The sequence below is a fragment of the Physella acuta genome, unplaced genomic scaffold (genome assembly GCF_028476545.2).
Source record: "Physella acuta isolate Inbredline_101_S28 unplaced genomic scaffold, ASM2847654v3 ptg000240l, whole genome shotgun sequence".
Lineage (NCBI taxonomy): Eukaryota > Metazoa > Mollusca > Gastropoda > Physidae > Physella > Physella acuta.
Window position 1 is genome coordinate 815,001 of NW_026731759.1, and position 20,245 is coordinate 835,245.

General features: G+C 35.1%; 1 protein-coding gene across 2 annotated transcripts in view; it reads left to right on the top strand.

The window, feature by feature from the left end:
* LOC131938285 (constitutive coactivator of PPAR-gamma-like protein 1 homolog) overlaps positions 1–20,245 on the top strand; it is an 81,576-nt gene that overhangs the window by 12,730 nt on the left and 48,601 nt on the right. For both annotated transcript variants that reach the window (XM_059296266.1, XM_059296267.1), the window contains exon 3: positions 9,601–9,707. In XM_059296266.1, the coding sequence (XP_059152249.1) occupies positions 9,601–9,707 (107 nt within the window). The remainder of the gene's footprint in view (positions 1–9,600; positions 9,708–20,245) is intronic.

Below are 20,245 nucleotides of genomic sequence, written 5' to 3' on the forward strand. Positions count from 1 at the left end.
GGAAACTTTTGATTATCAAAACGGGTAGGATTTTTTAGACCTTGTAAAATTCTTATTAGTAGCTATTTCAAAACGTTGTCGTGACAATAGTTTTAATATTTACTGAAATATAAGCAGTTTAAATTTGATTGCTATGAGTAGATAAATAAAAAAGCCTTAGCATTTTTAAAAGTGCTGAAAAAAATCAGAATGGTGTTTTTTTTGGGTTTCCATGACTACCAAAATTGTTTTCAGCCCCTTTTTTTTTTTTTTTTGTGTTGTTGTTGAATACTTACTTTCATGTGCCAAAATGGTAATAATATTCAAAAGACATACAATATTAAATTGTAAAAAATAGAAAAAAAGGCGTATGTCCTTAAAGGCCGGGCGGGTGTATTTTCTTCATAAATCCCCAATATATATATAGATTTCCAACTTTCTATACAGAATAACCATTGTTGAATCTAAAAATGACATTGTTATGACAACTAAAAGGACGAGAAAAATGGCCCATTGAGGAAGGATACAACGGGCGCTAGGCTGATAGTGCTGTCTCTTTTCTCTAAACTAAAACCAACCCCCCTTTCTTTATTTGTTCTAAAATTAAAGGACCAATCAAAATACCTGTTTTATTGTGATTATTTTTTTACGTCATAAAGTTGTTTACTTTACCCAGTCGGGTTTTTCCAGTATGCAACTTTTTTACCTCAATTTTTAATTGGCATTCAACGGCGGAAGTTAGTTAGCGATTGATCGTTTCGCTTTGGTAGTAAACATTCCCTTAGTTTCAGTGCGTTGCGATGTTTGATTTGGTTTAATTTTGTTTCTCTAAGCGTCTGTGAAATACTTACATTATTTTAACATATAATTATTTAAATTAAATCTACTATTAACTGTTAGATTAATTTGTGTGAATTATCATAAGCAGTGAGAGGATTAAATTTGTTTCTTTTTTGATTATGGGTAGAACCAAACACTCGCTAAAAATAGATACACACATCTAACTCAAGTCTAAAACAAGGCACGTCTTGAATATAACTGATTGCAGCTACCTCTACTCAATCTAGCACTATTCAGACAAGTACTGATGCAGATGCAATATGCACATTTACTAAGAAATTGCTGTAATATAAGACACAGTTTTTACAGACAGAAGAAAGCAGTGCTACATCTAGTACTGATAGTACTAATCATAAACCACAGCCATGCAGAATTATTGTTGGTTGTGATTTGCTTCTTGATTTTTATCAATACATTTCCTTGCCCAGAGAGTAACTGATATAGTGGCTATTATTGATGAAAAAAAGTGTAAAGGGTTTGCTACAAGCATGGTGTGGCAGTTGTAAAAATGTTGTAAACAGTAAGTATACAACTGATAAAGAATCCAGAACAAGGCCATTCACAATAAACAAAGACATTGTCTTAGCATCTTTGGCTTTAGACATGGGACCATACAAAATATGCTGCTGTTTCTGCAATAGCAGAATTCAATTTTGAGCCCATGCATGCTATGGCACTGCTGTTAAAAGAAGGAAACCATGGTCGAAGAATAAGTGAAGGACGCCAAAAAAGACGCCTTGACAACAGCCTGACTACAGCTTTAGGTAAAAGCAAAGGGTGTCAAAAAAAAGGGAAACTAGCAGCAGAACAAGCTCAGAAGGAATACATTCAGCAGCACCATACTTCTGGCTTTGAATGTGGTCAATTTTAGTGTCATACAGCGGTAAATTTTCATTTGTGCAACTTTTTTTTTTTTTTTTTTTTTTTCGTTTTTCTCAGTTTGATGTTTTTTTTGTACCATTGTGAAAATAACTTTGTTAATAATTATCATAGCTAAACAAAATTGGCTCCAGTATATATGTTCAAATAAAACTGATAGCACACTTTTGGACCTTTTTTTTTTAATTCAATTTTTTATATTGTTGAAATAGTGAAATTTTTTTACAAAATAATGAAATTTTTAGTGATGTATGGAAAAAAAAGTAAAAAAAAAATTATCTTCATTTTTGAAAATGTAATCTATCAAAAGTCTTAAACACATGTGTCTCCAGACTATATAAATAAAGATTTCACAAAATTTCTACGAACTGTTTTTGAGTTATTTCCATTTAAAAATTGTTGCTAAAATCCAATATGGCCACCATAACCATGGCAAAAGAGGATTTAAAAAATAAAATAAAATATTTTATGCTTAACCCTCTGAGTTATAACTATTAGCCAAATATTATATGAAATGAAACTTACATCTCCTAAGTCTTGTTCCTTACAGTTAATCTTGCATGAGCGGTAGTATATAGCGAAATATATCTAACTGTATTTTAAACCCACCCAAATCTACCTTATCTCTCTGCTTCTAATTCTATTCTTTTTTTTTTTTTTTTTTTGCAATCTCAAATCAATATTGAAATTCTTGCTAAAGGCGACTATTAGGACTAGACCTTCTTCATTCTTAATTTTTAGTGTTGGAAGAGATCGAGCCTTATCTGCCAGAGGGTTTGAACTTGAGACTTTTTTCAAATTTATCAACCAAGAGCTTTTTGCCGGCTAGACCTCACCTCCATCACAATTAAGGATACGTGTCAACTGGTTATGTGCCACTTAGGCCATTGACTCCAATTTCAGCCTGCTTTTCTTTTTGGATTTGCTTCCATAGCCTTTGTCCAACCAAGAACTAACTATAAGGCAGCAGTAGTTTTATTTTGGAGTTGTCTCAGTCTCCTAGAAGAGTGGCTGTCCCCAGCTAATGAGCCTCATCTGTCTGATGTTTCAAACTAGAGACTTTACGGTTTAGCAACCATGAGCTTTACGGACTTGACCACGCTGACCCTTAGGACTAGACTAATCTGCCCCTCCTTGTAGCAACGGTGGCTCTTGTGACCTCACCATGACCCCCAAGTATGTGTTTGACTGTGACATCATTTTTATTTTTCCCCAATCAGGCATCTCAAATAGCTACATTTTTACTATGATGTATGCTATATATAGCCGAGGCCAGCTGATTTAAAAACTAATGTGAACTCATCGTGACCCCGGCCGTGTTTTGTTTGCAGAAGCAAAAAATAGGATATGGACAGTTTTTAATTTCTATAAATGCCGTCATACTTGATAACTTGGAGGGGAAAGGGCTGGTCCGTATTTTTGTGATGAGGGGGAGGGGTTAAGATAGTGTAACGTCATACTTTAACATTTTAAAAAGTGATGTTAGAAACTGAATTTTATCCTCTATTTTGTGTTTTAGAAAACTTTTACAATAAATTGTAATCAAATATATGTTGGCTGTGCTCAGTCAACATTTTAGAGAAAAAAATCGATGTTTAAAAAATATATCAAATTCAATTTTGTGGGGTGGGGGAGGTTGTTGGCTAAGGTGTGACGTCATTTTAGGGCTCAATCTGGCTTTTTTGTGAGGAAGGGACTTCATTTATGCATGACCCCGTAACAATCTTCTTTTATTCCAAAAGCATAAATAAGGATGTGGCTTGGGTATTAAAATGGTTAATTTTGGTTTTTACAAGTATCTTTTTTTAAAAAAAAAAATATTACTAATATCACTAAATGGTCAACTTAATTTCTATCACATCAACTAAAACTTTCAGCCATGCCAGACACAGCCCCCACACGCTCCCCCGGACAGTTTTAAATGTTGTCCCTGGAGATAAATAAAAAAAAAACTGGAATATTTGGTAAATTATAACTTTTGGCTCTTCCATCCCAAAAGGTTGCTAACCCCTGGTCTAAAACTAGGTAGTCCAAACTGAAATTAACTATTTATTGCAGACTTCTGGAGTGAAGATGTCATGAAAGAACTTTTGATTGTAAGCTCTATGCCACAAATTTTATGAAAATATCTCAATAAATAAAAAAGTTATGCGATTTTTAAAAAAGCAAAATTTGGTAAAAAACTGATTTTCAAAAAGTGCCATTTTTGAGAACCCATATTTTCTAAACTAAATAACATAGAAGTGTAGAAATTGGTAAAGTTACTGCAAAGTTTGCAATATATATGCCCAATTTTTTCAGTCATCTAAAATGAGTCTTTCTAAGGGGAAAAAATAATTGAAAATGACAAAAATGCGTTTTGGTCACTTTTATTTTCATACCAAAAAAATATTATTTTTTTTTTGCTTTGGACATAGAATAACTCTAAAACTATGTGAAACTATGTGTTCATCATTTTCAAAAATCACATGAGTTAAAATATTATTTTTAAAAATGCCACAGTTATCTAGTGCAGGAGCAACAGAATCAAAATTAAATGGAGTAATGTAATGTTATCTAATAAAGACGTGATGTCTACAAGTGATGCAGCAGTTGATGCTACATTCAAACCTATCGGGTTGGTAACTGCTTTGGGGAAACAGTGTTTTAAAACAACTCCACATCTAGTACTACTCACACTTACAACTAATATAACATTTAAAACTAAGTCACGACATGTAGAATCTTATTAATTGCACCACCATCTAAAAATTGTTCTGGTACATTTTATTACGGAGACTGGCGCAGACCATTTCACATTATTCAGCAGGGGAATCAGAATCAGAGTGCACAACAGAAAATAAAAAATTAATCACATTAGTCCTTAAAATTTAGTGTCTTTTATTTTAAATGAATCGATAAAAATGTATAGTTATTATAATTATACATTTCTTTTGTGTTTCATTAATATTTTATGAGTATTTAACCTTCGTTCCCTTTAAATAATTGAGTTCGTCCACATAGTAACCAGGATTGTCTGGTGGCCATTTTGAATTTGTCGATTCATAATTTTGACGTGATAGTCCAGATAAACTGTAGTAATACGACCCTATCATTAATCCCATTCGATAGATTTTAAAGAATTAGTAAACACTAGCATCTAATAGTTAAGTGCATCCATATTTTAAGTCCCTAGAATGTCCTGAATTAAATAGCTTCATGTCTAAACACCATGTGTACAAGCGTAGTACACACGCTAAAAACCGTGGACTAGTAGCGTTCAAATTTACATTAATAACGTGTACTAATTAAACCAAACTGACATTCAAACTTATAATTCATTGATTAAAATGGAAATGAAACTTTAAAAATGATACTTACAACTTGTTTGAAGTCTCTAGCAAGGGTAAAATCCGTTTAGCATCATCGGTCGTCAACCTTTAAAACCGTTCGGCGAGCTACTCACTCGGGGCTGAAAATTGACTCGAGGGTTATATGTTTATTGAGGGCACGGCTTCGCGACCGTAAATCAGAAATACAATATACAACACAAAGTAGTTATAAAAGTGAACTTTACATTGGTGTAAAATTTGAAACAGAATTAGTTTGTTTTCGTGTATATATCGTCATTTAAAGTTTAAAAACTGATTTTTTAAAATGAAATAAGCAAGTTATTTTTTCAATTTATACATCAAATGATAGACTAGAATTCGCTCTTTAAAATGACATTAAGATTATGCTTCTACGATGCTTCGTCACGAAGCCGCAACCAAATGAAACAGTGTGGTGTCGATTAGTACTCGCAAAACGGTGAAATTTGTTGACGTAACTGATACTTTTCAAACAAATATAAAACACATTCAAACATGTGTTACAGATATAAAAATACCAGATTACGACAAAGACTTAAACTTCATTGACATATAATTTTTATTCTTATAGGACAACTAGAAGTAGTGAAATTTTTTTTTTGAAAACCGCAATAAACTGACCCTAAAACGCACTTTTTCGCCAGTTTGAACTACCTACTAAAACATAGCAAGGTAGGAATAATGAAATCAATGTTAATGTCTGAAACTGGTTTTTCTTGGGGGTGAGGGGTTGGTCTGAGGTTACTTGTTAACTTTAAAAAAAAATGTAAGCCGACATTAAGCAGTAATGAAATGTAGCCTAGAGACTAGTTATATAAAACTAGAAGCCTACTAATGTCATTAGACTAATTTTTAAATTTACTTTTCAGTTAGTAAAGTAGCGTCCGTGGTCATGTTCCTCTTTTTCTTCAAATTCCTCTTTTTAGGCATGACTGATACTACTTTTGGCTGACATGGGTAGGCATGTCTGTATTTAGCCTAATTTATCTATTGGTATTTTAACCCATCCAAATCTACAGTTTCTCCCTGATTCTATTTTATTTCGCAATCTTCAATAACTAAAATACTTGCAAAGGTGACTATGATTACTAGACTAACCCACCCCTCCTTGTAGCAATGGTGGCTCTAGTGACCTCACGATGACCCCCAAGTACGTTTTGGTACTGCTTGTGGGGGATAAAAATAAAAATGGAGTCACAGTCAATTCCAAATAGCTGTTCTTGCAATACATATGCTATAGGCCTACAGATTTAAAAAACTGAACTCAACGTGACTCCGAACATGTCTTGTTTGTAGAAGAAATAATATGATACAGACTTTTTAAAATTAATTGTCATACTCGTAGGGGAGTGGGAGAGAGGGGAAATCCGTATTTTTGTTTTACCTGTGATGATGGGAAGAGGAGTCAGATGTGTTACATCATATTTTTGAATTTTAAAAAAGTTATGTTAGAAACTGAATACTACGCTTTTTACAAAACTGTTTTAAAAATTTTAATTGAAATAGATTAAAATACCCTATGTTGGTCGAGCTCAGTCAATATTTTAGAAAAAAAGCAGTGTTTAAAAAATAATTCAATTTTGAGAAGGGGGGATGGATGGATGGGGGGGGGGGGGGGGGAGCAGTTTTTGGCTGAGGAGGAGTATGTCTTTTGTGACGAGCGGAGATGGGAGGTAAACTTCGTCAAAAAAACATCCTTTATTGATGACCCCTAACAATTTACAGCTATTCCATTAAAATAATGATGTGGTTTAGCTATCAAAATGGTCAACTTTGATTATCAACATGGTTAACTTTGATTCACATATTGGACCCTTTCTAATGTCAGCTAATCTGGTCGATTTCATTTTCCATCACATGAACCTAATACTTTCAAATTACAATTAATCTAAATCTAGGCTCTTTACAGTTGTAGACAAAAAATTTTATGGTGCCTATCTTTAAAAGAGTAGGAGGCATAATTAAAATTAAAAAGCAACTAGAATAGATCAGTACAGTTTAAATAAGCTCAATGTTAAACTTACTTGCCACTTTTGTTATATTTTTTTTTAAAGGTGGTTTATAACATTAAATTTCAATTAGACAAGATTTTCAATGTTATTTTAAAGATTATAAACTTCTTTTATTTAAAATATTAGCTTCATTAAACAATAAGTTAGTACAGTTACAGCATGAGACTGCTTTAACTGTGATAAAAAACATATAAAACAGAGTTCTTGTCCGAAGAAAATTTTCCAATTTTTTTCCTGGTCTTGTCACATCCCTGCAAATATACATTTTTTAAAAACCCTATGAAGTATACTATAGGTCAACTGTAAGCTTAAGTGAACTCAAACTGACCCCACCACTGTGTCTTGCTGAAAGAAAAAAAAGGTTACTTATAAAAATGGCTGTTAGGTTCAAATGTTTTGTATTTTCAAGTATTATTTCCAAAATGCCTTTTTTTTTAAGTAGGCATTAATTCAGGTACTCAGGTTAATCTACTTGTCCATCATATGATAAAAAATTAAAATTACAGTTAGGCTATTTTACTGTTGAAGGCTTCTTATTTATCATGATACTAAGTCTATCTTTACAAGATAGAGACTTGGTTTCAGCACTTTCTGGTTTTTATGATTGACATTATTAGGGAGGAGGCAATGTGGAGAGGTGTTAAGTCACTTGACACTGGCATATAGCTATGATTAACATTGTTTGGAAGGAAGCTGACATTGGTGAGGTTTAGAGGGGTGTGTAAAGTCACTTGATATAGCTATGATTCCTTGGCCCAATTTGTTTCTCAGAAGCAAAGACCTAAATTAATTTATGATTTATTTCAGTAATCATTGACTTCAGAGATGTTACTTTTTCGCTCTTTCCCAGAAATCTGTTATTTCCAGTAATTTTCCTGGGAAAAATATAAGAAATTTTCAGCAGAAAAAAATTAAAAAATTTCCCCTGACCTACTTTATTAAAAAACATTGCGAATCTTTTCCACAGATCCCGATTTTTTAGTTTTTCAGAAATAAATAGGCTAATTTATTTGGTCTATTTTACTAAATGAGCATGTGTCAGGTTAAAAGTTGGTAACGTAAGTTTATAAATAAAAAATTTCCACGACGTCAGTATTTTCCTACTAAAAAAAAGGCTCTTCTTTGGTGATTTTACTCCATTTTTCCTGTTTGATTATGATAAGTCAGTTACTAGATTTGCCTCCTTTGAGGGAGGGAAAAGGCGATTGTTAATGTTAGCCTACAATGTGTAACTTACTTATTCTGATTGTGAGAATTTGTTATGAGTGAACGCGCATGGACACTACCACTTGATTTTACCCTCTACTTTTCACATAATTAGTCAGATGTTGCATGAAAAAAAAATGTTATTGTGGAGAGGGCGTGAGTGGCTGTGGACCAAACTTATCATGAAAACACTAAATATTTACGTTTTTTAGCCTAATTGTGTGCAGTAAACCTACGAGGCCCTTTAAATTAAATTTAAAATAATTGCAGTATGATTTCCGATTTTTGGTATTCTAGTTGATTTAAAAATGCTTTTACTTTCATTATTTAATCTTAAACAAATAATTTTAGGCCAACTAATTTATTGATACTATTTTTTCTATTAGAATTCGACATCTACTAACATTTTAACAATTACTGAATTTTTAAGAAGTTATTGGAAAATGGAGGGAATTCAAGGCCCTCACTGAGCTTGTTAATTCGCAACTCTAAAATAAATATAAGTTTTGCTTGACCCTAAAGATTATAGACAATGTTTTAAAATCTCTTGTAAAATGTTAGGTACCTAATTAAATATTCACTTACCTTGTATTTAAGCACACTACTCCCAGGTAAAATAAGAAACAAAATAAAATGCAATTTGGTATCGGAAACCACTTGTCGTTGTGGTAAAGACAGCACAGTCTAACATGCTGTCCAGGTGTGCTTTTTGAGAGACTAAATTAATAAGGCCTTAAAAGCAAGATGTCAACCGGAAACCAGGACTTGGAGGATCAAAGTGATTACCATGGCAACATAACATGCTAAAGACAATCAGTCCTTTTATAATTTAGCTGCTGCCAATTATCCGGGCCTTATTATTTTCAAACATATGTTTCTTCCATTACAAAATGGTCTTGAAACGTTTTAAAACCCTAGAAATATTGTGTATTGGTTGGTAATAATTTCTTCTAATTTTCTCAAGTTCGACGGTGGCCTATACATTCTTTTATTAAGATTTAGCAGCTCATTAAAAAAATATACCCCAAACCACCCCTCACACGCTTTCCTTGTTAAACCAACTATGTATCTAAGATGCTTATTCAGATTGTTTTAGTTCTACCTACACTTTCAGTATTTAATTTTTACTTGGTTAGTTAATTTCATACTTTAAGGTAAAAAATTAGTTTTTAGGTTTGACACTAATGTGAATGTGTTTGTAGCATATAACACTGATAATTTATTAGCATGCAATACCAATGTATAATCTTTATGATTCAGAAAAAAAAAAAATGAACTAAAATTGTTGCCTTCTGCAGTTTCTATCTGTAAACAATTGTCTTGTGTAATTACAGAGAAATAGAGAAAAGGTGGATTCTGATCTGATTAAAGCAACTTGTGATTATGTACGGAACCTTCCAGCTGTTGATAACCTTGATGTTGTTGGGGGAGATGTATTCAAGTAAGTTTTAACTTTTTATGGTCAAACTTCGGTAAATTTTAGCCTTGTCAAAAATAATCATTTAACCTTATCATATGTTGTAATTGATCAGCCTTTGGTTATGCTAAGGATAAAACCATTAAAATATATAGTTCACCATTAATGAATTAGTCTATTATGGTATTATAAAATAGTTTAGTTGATCTTCATTATTGCTTAACCATTTTCTGGCCTGGGCATCAAAACTATTTTACTTCCCCTACGGCAGGTGAAAAGACAACCCATTTTTTCAATAAAGCCTGAGCAGAGGGATTGTAATTAGATTTAATTACACTAATTATATTTGCCAGAATTTTTGAGGAAAAAAATTCTTAACTCAGATAAATTGTAGAAAATGGACCACTAATAATAGAACAATAAAAAAAACAACTGAAATAAAACTTATTTTTTCCCATTTCCGTCCGTATCTTCCATATCCCCTTACCAATGAGACACTACTATATAAAAATAAACCTACTATGCCTTGTAGGGCGACTGCTGGTGCTTGGGACTGTACCACTCCCAAAAAATTTCAGGCGACCGCAGGCTCATATGCCTATAAAGCAGGGGTCTCCAAACTACGGCCCGCGGGCCGCGATGTCCTCTCATCGGGCCCGCGGAGATCTTTTTGTCCACGGAAAAAACGTTTGTTGGTAATGGCTGAGGAACTTTGCCCAGAAAATCAAAGACATGCCTGGAAGAAACTGGCCCCCGAACTGAAAATTGATAGTTAATGCGGCCCTCGGACTGAAAAGTTTGGAGACCCCTGCTATAAAGGATTAAGGAGACTTAAGGGACCAAAAGTGCATATTCATCAGGATAGATTACTCTGGAATTGTTTTGCATTGGGAAACATTATCTTATTGTATAATATGTAATTGTCTGCCTTTTATTACATATACTAGCCATCGGTACCCGTTTCACGTGAATTATAGGCCTATATAATTAAAAATGTACTTGTTTGAGAAAAATAATTTATGAAATAGTTATTGGTCAAAACGCAATGTGCTTTACTACACGCTTAACGATATTAGTGACAAAGCAAAAATAATAACTAATTAGCTAAAAATCCGACACATTTAACATATACAGGCACACACTGATTAAATGACTTAAATGATTCCATTAAAAATCTGGCAATTCAATAGTCATTACGTTGTTTTTAAGTAATTTGTATTAGGTAGACAGAAAAAATTGTATATATTTCATAGCGTACATATTGATGAGTAGATCTATAGATCTAGATCTAAAACAAATTAGAATGAAGTAGGTCCTTTCTTTAGGGTCTTGGGAGATTGCAAGACGCGAAAAGCGAAATGGCGAGGCGGGAAATTGCGAGAAGATAATGCGAGACATACCTGCGGAATTAAGGGGGGACAGTCATGAAATTTATTGAAATACCATTTTTTGCACAATTTAACTATTTTACAGAAAATAACTCATTTATGGCATTAGTATATATGTTTAATACACTTAGTGTAAAAAAATTTTCATGGTAATCGTTAGCCGATTAAATTTGGCGGGAAAAATGTACATTTTTTACATACAATTTTTAAAAAACTTTTCCTCAGTAACTATCTATAATTTCAAGTCCAACTTTTGGATTTAGATAGTCCACATGCATGTGACAAAATCCATAGAAGAAAATTTACATATTTGCAGAAACTTTTTTAATTATGAATATTCTACTAATGACTAGTTAATTTTAACCTATAAGGTTTGCAAAAAATTTTGTATAAAAAAAAGTAATGAAGATAGCTCAATTATTCTTCTGCTTGTTTTTCAACAGTGTGTTATGTAGCTTCAGCAGAAATTTCATGTAAATTGAACAAGTAGTTTTTGAGGAAAATGTTTTTGAGTGTTCAAAAATGTAAAAAAAATACGTTATTGAGAAAACGCTAAAAACATAACAAAAATGGAAAAAAATGCTTTTTTCATTGAAAATACAATGTAAAGAGCTATTTTAAAAGCTTTATCAACATGTTTATGATGATAATTTCATCATTAGTAGTAAATTAAGTAAAAACTGATTTTGTAAAAATGTTTTGAAAAAGACTACATATATTGATGAAAATATAAAATTTAAATTAAAAAAAAAAAAAAGTTTTTACACTAATAAAACTAACTTAGCTTAAAACAAATAACAATTTAGAAGGCTCCAGAACTGTATGAAGGCCCTCCCTCCAGCTTCTCAAACTCCTGTTGGGCTTTTGAGCTGGCGAGATCATTCTGGACCTTCTCCTTTTGACTTCCACTGGCGCCTTTCGTTCAGCACTGTTAAACCTCCTCTCGTCATGCCTTGCTGCTTTGACTTGAGAAGAAGTGGCATAGGAACAGCCAATGGCATCCATAAAAGCAGCCAGATGTTTACTGCCACCATTAAACTCACTGACTGATCTCAACGCCATAAGATTTGCGCACCAGGTCAATAGTAGTGTCAAGACTGGCGTTGGAGAAATTTTTTGAAGAAATTGATATTTTGTTCAGGATATTGCGGTATGATGACTCTGTCATTCCTTCAATGGCCATGGCATTGCAAAACTTATCCACAGCAGCATAGCCTAATCCTATGTTGAGGAAAGCAGCGACAAATTTCTTGTTGATATCATAACACCTGTCGCTGCTACTCATATTGGAGCTTGATCCTGCTGCTATGGAGTTGCACACTGCAGTTGACTTGCAGTTGATGTGCTAGACCCTTGCGTCCAGTCAAAATAAGTTGCAAGGGCCCTTGACATGTACTGCACTGAGCTGCCGAAAAGAGGGCGTTTACTTCAGCCAGGTCTACAATGACCAGCCCTCCAACTGTAGTAGCTTGAGGTGCTTCACATTGAGAAAACATGCTAAGTTTTCTCTTGGAGGCACTGACCACTGTGGGGATGGTTGTATATCCAGTAGTAGGAGTAGTGGCAGCAGTGGGTGTAGTGGCAGCAGTGGATGCAGTGGCAGCAGATGATGCAGTGGCAGCAGTGGGTGAAGTGGCAGCAGTGGGTGAAGTGGCAGCAGTTGATGCAGTGGCAGCAGTTGATGCAGTGGCAGCAGTTGATGCAGTGGCAGCAGTGGGTGAAGTGGCAGCAGTGGGTGAAGTGGCAGCAGTGGATGCAGTGGCAGCAGTGGGTGAAGTGGCAGCAGTGGATGCAGTGGCAGCAGATGATGCAGTGGCAGCAGTGGATGCAGTGGCAGCAGTGGGTGAAGTGGCAGCAGTGGGTGAAGTGGCAGCAGTGGGTGAAGTGGCAGCAGTAGATGAAGTGGCAGCAGTGGGTGAAGTGGCAGCAATTGATGCAGTGGCAGCAGTGGGTGAAGTGGCAGCAATTGATGCAGTGGCAGCAGTTGATGTAGTGGCAGCAGTAGTTGTGCTTGAACCAGCAGCCTCTGGATCTTCAGTAGATCCTGCAAGAGCTGATTTTTTGCTGCTTGGTAGCACAAGCCTTAGCCAATGTAATAAAGTTACTGGATCTACATCAAAATCTACGTAAAATCTGGCATCTAAGATAAAACTATAGTTTATACTTTGATAAAGGAATAGAAATAATTGAAAAATTCATAATTTACCTTCAAATAAATTCCAGAAACGAAAAATAATTCAAAAAGTGAAAAGTGAAAGTTGTTGCAAATATATCTACAGCTCGGCTAAAAATAGCATCTCCTAGGAGACCGCCGACACTTCCTGACAAAAGTTAGACAAATTGAGCTTGGCGCACGGTATTTTTAGACAGAAGCGTCATGTGACATCTATTGACCAATAGATACATGACTCTTCCCATTTTGAAGCACACTTTCATTGCGTGTTTTGAAATACTATATTTAGAACTAGGTCAATGTTCTTAGGCTAGCTAGACTGACCTCGAAATTCCGCGCATTTTGATATATGGTAAGCTAGGCTTACTGCGGTGTGTAGATCTCGCTACACATCGTTGTGATGGGCGTATATCGGGGTGAAATAAATTTTTTTACACACACACACGCACTTCAAATGCAAAAACAAGTGTAAAAACTATATTTTATTGTAAATTTGATAAGTATATTATGTTTATAAGTGGTTGAAGTAATAGAAAAAAAAAAAAAAAAATGAATTTTCCGAGGTCGACCATGATTTTTCAAGCTTAGTTCATCGATGCGCCCCCTTAAGGGTAAATAGCGAGACACTTTTTGCGAAAAAAAAGTTTTTTTCATGCTTTTTTCATCTTTATTTATATAATTATTTTAAATTTTTTTGTTTTTGTTTTAAAATAAACAAGAATTGAGCCATACCCTATAACGCGAGTGTTGTATGTTGTTATTTTTTATCTAGATTTTATTATATAGATAGATAGATACTAAGAAGATAGATAGATCTATATCTAGATCTTTTTAAAAATCCTAACATCGTTGCTGTGCTACTGTCATCGCCAGCTCTCGTTAGCGAGAAGAAAATCCCGTCTCAGGCGGCATTAATTTTAAAAATCTAGCCCGCTCATGTTTATACAAACATGAGCTGTGTCATTGTAAATTGGTATAATCTTGTCAGCAGGAGAGATATTCTGCAACATCTATTTATGGATTTTTGTTCTTGCAAAAAGTGTAAAAGTATAAAAAATTCTAAAAAGTGCAATTTATCTTATTAAGTAACTAGTATACCCGTCCCCCGCGCGTTGCCGCGGGGATAGAAGAAAGTCTGACGAAATATATTAGAAGGATATCACCAATGCATTACCAATCATATGACCTTGTTTTCTAAAACTGTTATTTAAATGTAAACAATGCCTGTGCTTGGATAATAATTATCGGGACACAGGTTTTCCTACACTACCGCATGAAAACCTTGAGTGTACATTAATCACTCACCGAAATAATGAGGTAGAACACACTTCGGTGACCACCCATGTGTCAGGGACGTAGAGGGGCGCTCTCCGGAGCCCCCCCCACCCCCCGATTACACTACCGCATAGGCGCAGCGTACGGCCCCTGGCTCCTTAAAACTAACAGGTGCCATCGTGCTCATAGGATAACCCAGTGTGCCAAATAGCATCCTGTGAACAATGATGCAGATTTTGTCATTCGCATTTTCACAAATGAACAGGATTTTTTTCTTTAACACGTAAAAAAATTACTTAATGTGTTTTAAACATCAGTGTGACTGATGCAATATGCTAGCGTTACCAATGGTCTATTATTAGATGCTCGATCTCAGTTTCTGACTGGATCGTCTAATAATAGATGCCTTTTGCATCATTTGCAAAGTGACGAAACTCTAACGTAGTCTCCTCATATTCAAAAAGTTATTTTGTACAGGATTTCCTCGCGTTACAAAGTTATTAACACGTTTTTCTTAACTCAGCTTCGCGTTTGTGGATGTGTGGATTTGTTTGTTGTTAAAATTGACATCGAAAATTAGCCCACTTCTGATTGCTCTAGAGACCTGAAATTTGGCATGCATGCTACTTTCGCCTAACAATTTCAGATGCAATCATAAAAACTAGCAATTAGAGACCGTAATTAGCTTAATTTAATTACGCCCAAAGGACCATAAAATTGAGGACATGATTTCTAAAGATACCGACAAGACTGGAGGCTTGTTGACACAGTTACTTCGGCCCCAATCGATGTGAGCGCGCTGGCCGTGATCGTATAGTGGTTAGTACTTCGCGTTGTGGCCGCGACAACCCAGGTTCGAATCCTGGTCGCTCAAGATTTTTTTAGTCCGTGTATTTATAAACACTTAGTCAATTCATACTTAATCAAGTCATTAGATAAAGTAGAAAATAAACTATATAAAAAACTTTTTTAAAAACCACGTTTTTCATGTGTAGCAACGGACTAAAAAGGAGAAAATAAAATACTTAAAAAAAACTTTTTAAAAAACCACGTTTTTCTTGTGGGCTAAAAAGTAGAAAATAACTATTTACATACATTTGATGACAAAAAACGTGGGTCGGGCAGATGGGTCGGGAAATTTGATGGTGAACGTACCCACGTTTTTTGTCATCAAATGTATGTAAATAGTTATTTTCTACTTTTTAGTCCACAAGAAAAACTTGGTTTTTTAAAAAGTTTTTTTTAAGTATTTTATTTTTAGAAGCCTGTTGTGGTTTTACTGCTGAATATAGTAGTACCCCTTACTCTCTATGCAGGACGCTCGATTAACGGATGCCAAGTGCCAACATAATCGCTATAAAACTTTGGGCGCCAAACCATGTATTGACGAAAATTGTACCCTACATGGCGCCACCCATAAGAAACTTTAGTTTTCTTTTTCGCAGAAATATTCTCTGGAGTATTCTCATCTACTCTTTAAAGTTTCATGGCACTCTGATGAATCGCATCCGAGTTTTATTTTTTATATACCGTGTATATAGAAAAAAAATTGCTACCCCCGGGGGCGCCGCCCTTTCAATATAAAATTTTTTTTTTTGCAGTGATCTAATCATCTCCCCAAAGTTTCATGGTACACGGATTAACTGTGTGAAACCGAAATAGACTTTTATATTTGTAAACTGTATATAGAGAAAAAACAAATCGCGCCCTGCCTGGGCTCCACCCCTGTGAATTTGAAAATGTTTTAGCGCAGTAACCTCCCCAGGAATATTCTCAACATCTTCCCAAAGTTTCATGGCGATCGTGTGAACTGTGTCACGGCAATTAACTTTTATTATTTTTATATATGGTATATAGAGAAAAATCGCACCCTCCCGTGGCGCCGCCCTTGTGAAATTAAAAAAATTTTTTTTATAGAACCCAACCCTTCATTAAAGTGTTCTAATGAACTCACCAAAGTTTGATAGCGATCAAATGAATGGTGTCAAACCAAAATCGACTTTTATTTTTATATACCGTATATAGAGAAAAACAAATCGCGCTCTGCCGGGGCGCCACCCCTGCAAATTTGAATTTTTTTTTTGGCAGAAACCTCCCCAGGAATATTCTCAACAACTTCCCAAAGTTTCACGGCGATGTGATGAGATGTATAGTAATGCATAAAGGACAAACAGACAAACATACAGACACACAAACATACATTACTTTTTATATATATAGATTTAAATTACAAACAAAATTTACAAACAAAATCTTCTGAAACAGTCCTAGCACTACTTAAACACACCTCGTGACACCATCTTTCACACATATTACATCCAACCCAGTTCATTAGACTCCCATTTATACATTTTTCGTTTGCTACTTCTTCCAATCCACATTCACAACATGTCACATTCTCATCTCAGTTGACCTCCTCGTTCATCCCACAAACAACACTGGCACCCATGTTCTCATCATCATCATCCGCACGCTCAACATCTGTTTTCCATTTTTTATAATTTGTTTTATTTTGTAATTTGTATTTTTTATCATTTCTGTAATTTTGGCAATGTCTTGCTCATTGTGGTCACCAGCCAGATCTACGTCAGCGGGGCGTGGACGTTTACGCCCTGAAGTTTTATCCTGTCGCTTCCTCGCTGCTCTTCTTAGTTGTGACTAACTGCCGATAATCAAGCAGTTACCGACGGCCGGACAGGAGCATGTTTCCCTTGGAAAAAAGGTGACCACCCTGGGGTCTGTTGACCCTTTACTGGTGAATACACCAAGTTTAGTATATGAACTTATCAGTTCATTGTCAATCACGAATTGTGCCCTTTCGGCAGTTGAACAAACAGGCAAACATTCCTTCCCTAAGGGTGCAGTAACTAAAACTGCTTCTTGTTGTAAATTCTCTCGAAATCTTTCAACTATGTCATCGGGGTTAACTGCAGGTGGAATGACGGTATGCTCCTCCCTATACAGATGAACAAGATCATTCTTAAGCAGCCAATTTCCTATTAGCCTTCGTACTCTGTAAGTTTCTATGACATAGAACTGTCCAAGCCTGAAGAGGCTCAGGACCATTGCGCTTCCTTCCAGTTATGAATTCTTTTAAGTACAGCATTAAACGATTCACTTTGGTTCGCTGATATTTCGGAAAGGCCGTAATCTGCTAAGACCCAAAAACCCAGTTTGTTCATTGATAGGTGAACATTTTTGCTGAAATACTCTGAAAAAGGTAAGCTCCATCTGGGAATAAGAGATATGAAGTTATCCTTGTATTCTTCTTCACTTGTTGCCTGCAGAAGGGATCTTAGTGACAATATAATATGCCATTTCATCAGATGACTGTACCCCATGGGACCTAAGCCATCACTTGCAGTCCTGCAGTACATGGTTCCAACACATAAAACGCAGATTTGGAAAACTGCCCTGGATTGCATCAATTGTAGACTTTTCCTTGTCTGTGACTATAATGACTTGCTTAGAAGTATTCAGCTCTGGACAAACAGACTTGATGTGTTGCCCGAAAATTTCATGTCTTTGTTGTTTTCCTTTTATGAATCATGAAGGCAAGCTGTTCCACTACCCCAGCTTTCTTTGATTTTGTTCAGAACGCCAGGTTGTGTTCTAACATATTTTTGGTCGATTTGCTGGCATTGCCATGTGCTAAGTCCCTAGCCACTGTTTTGTCGCCCAAGTACTGTATCAGAACAGCTTTTGGATGGTCAGGGTGAAAATGGGCTATTCTAGTGAAGCCTTTGCTCCATTGACCTGGAGCTGTGTATATCTTGAAATATTTTTTTGCTATTGTGCTTCGAGTACACGAGCCACCTTGTCTCCATCTGTAACCATCGGCTCTCCAGTCATCTGACAATTACAAGAAATGTATAAGTTAGATACGACAAATAGGTAAGTTAATTTGATACACGGGTGTGTGAAATGGGATAGTGAGGGTTCTATTTTGGACGTCATGAATGAATGTTGTCTGGGATTTAATAGATTGCTCACCTTTGTTTTTATCTTCTGTCCACGTATAAATATAGGTGGTTCCACTTGGGGGTCTATGTCTTATCAAAAATTCAACAGGTAATGAGTTAAATAACTCATTAAAAAAATAAAAGATTAACTAAGTTACTGATGTTAATTTATATCTGTGCTAACACAGAACACGAATATGAACAGAATGAACAAAATAAGTTAATAAAAAGTCTAGTGACAATTCAAGCGCAATTTCCTTAATTAATTTTTTGTGACCGAACAAAAGGATATTTTTGAAAACTTTCTTGGGCAATATTGTTCTAAATTATGGCAGGAATCGATTGGTAAATGTTTCAAGTCGCTAAGTGGTCTGGTTGCCGAGATATGGGCCAAAAACTGCATTTTTTCGAGTTTTTTTTTTTTTTTGCTTTTCCGGGAAATCCAGGAAGGAATTCCGGGTATTTTTTTGGCCCACAATCATCCTCGAAACTTGCTTAACATATTTGCTTTTGGAACTAGTCCTCGATATTGCTTCGTTGAGGAGGAGATACGACTTAAAGCTGCGGACACACATCCATCCAGAACGAGTTAATAATCGCAATTGTCCGTATGGAAATTGCGCTAAAAAGTGCGTCTGTAGATAATCTGAATAAGGTCCGCTATCGACAAAACTACCATTTAATAGCGGTTGAATTTTTTTAAAACATCGATATTTTCCCAAAATCTTGTCTAATTTCGTTCAAAATAGAGTATTTTAATCAGTTCCTATTACAATTTATTAAAACAGTTTTTTTAAAACGTGAAAAAACATCTAAAATTATTTTTCTAACATTGCTTTTTTATAGTGTGACTTCACATCTAACCCCCCCCCCCCCCCCCCCCCCCCCCACGAGTGTGACGTCATTTATGGAAGACCCCAAATAACACCACCACCAAAACCAAAAAATTCAGATAAGTTCAAATTGGTTTTAAAAATATTTGAAGTAGGCCCATAGCTTACGACATAGCATGAGCAACTGATAATATCTGTGACGTCACTTTAATTTTTTTCCCCAAACAGCAAGTAAGAGAAAAAAAACTGTGGGCATTGAGAGTTCATAAAAGCCTAGGAATAAGCAACACATAAGGGAGGGTTAATCTAGTCCTCACCTTCACATAGGGCAGTAATCGCATACATAATTTGAGGTTATTTTTTCTGACTTATTTATGGGACTAATAAAAAATAAATTTTTATATATATTTACAATTAATTAATAAATAATAATATAACATTTATGGGAAAATTCGGAAAAGTCACAACTGTGATATAAAATCTAATTCAAATTAGTGTAAAGGAACATTGGAAGAGATAACACACAGTAAGTAATTCTTACCTTCAGAATAGTTGTATCCAAATGATGTAGGCATTTCCTTGTGCTTAGATTTATATGGTAAAAAAAGCTAGAAAAAAATCGTAGGCGGTGGCTATAATACAAAATTTCTATGCAACAATAGAAAATATGTTTCCGGCGGCAGCGGATCAGGGCATGATGATCTTCAAAGATGGTAAATCAGGCGGCCTCGGCGTTCCACGCAAAAGACAGAAGTTGATCTATCGTCGGCGGTATTTCCGTCGGTTTCGAACAAGGGGGTATTTTAAGTCGTCACAAAAGATAAGGGGAGTTGACAAATCATCAGTATATTTAGCGACGGAAAAATCGGAAGTTTTAACAATGTTAACAAAACGTCTTTGAAGTCTGGACCAAATACCACTAAAATCGGGT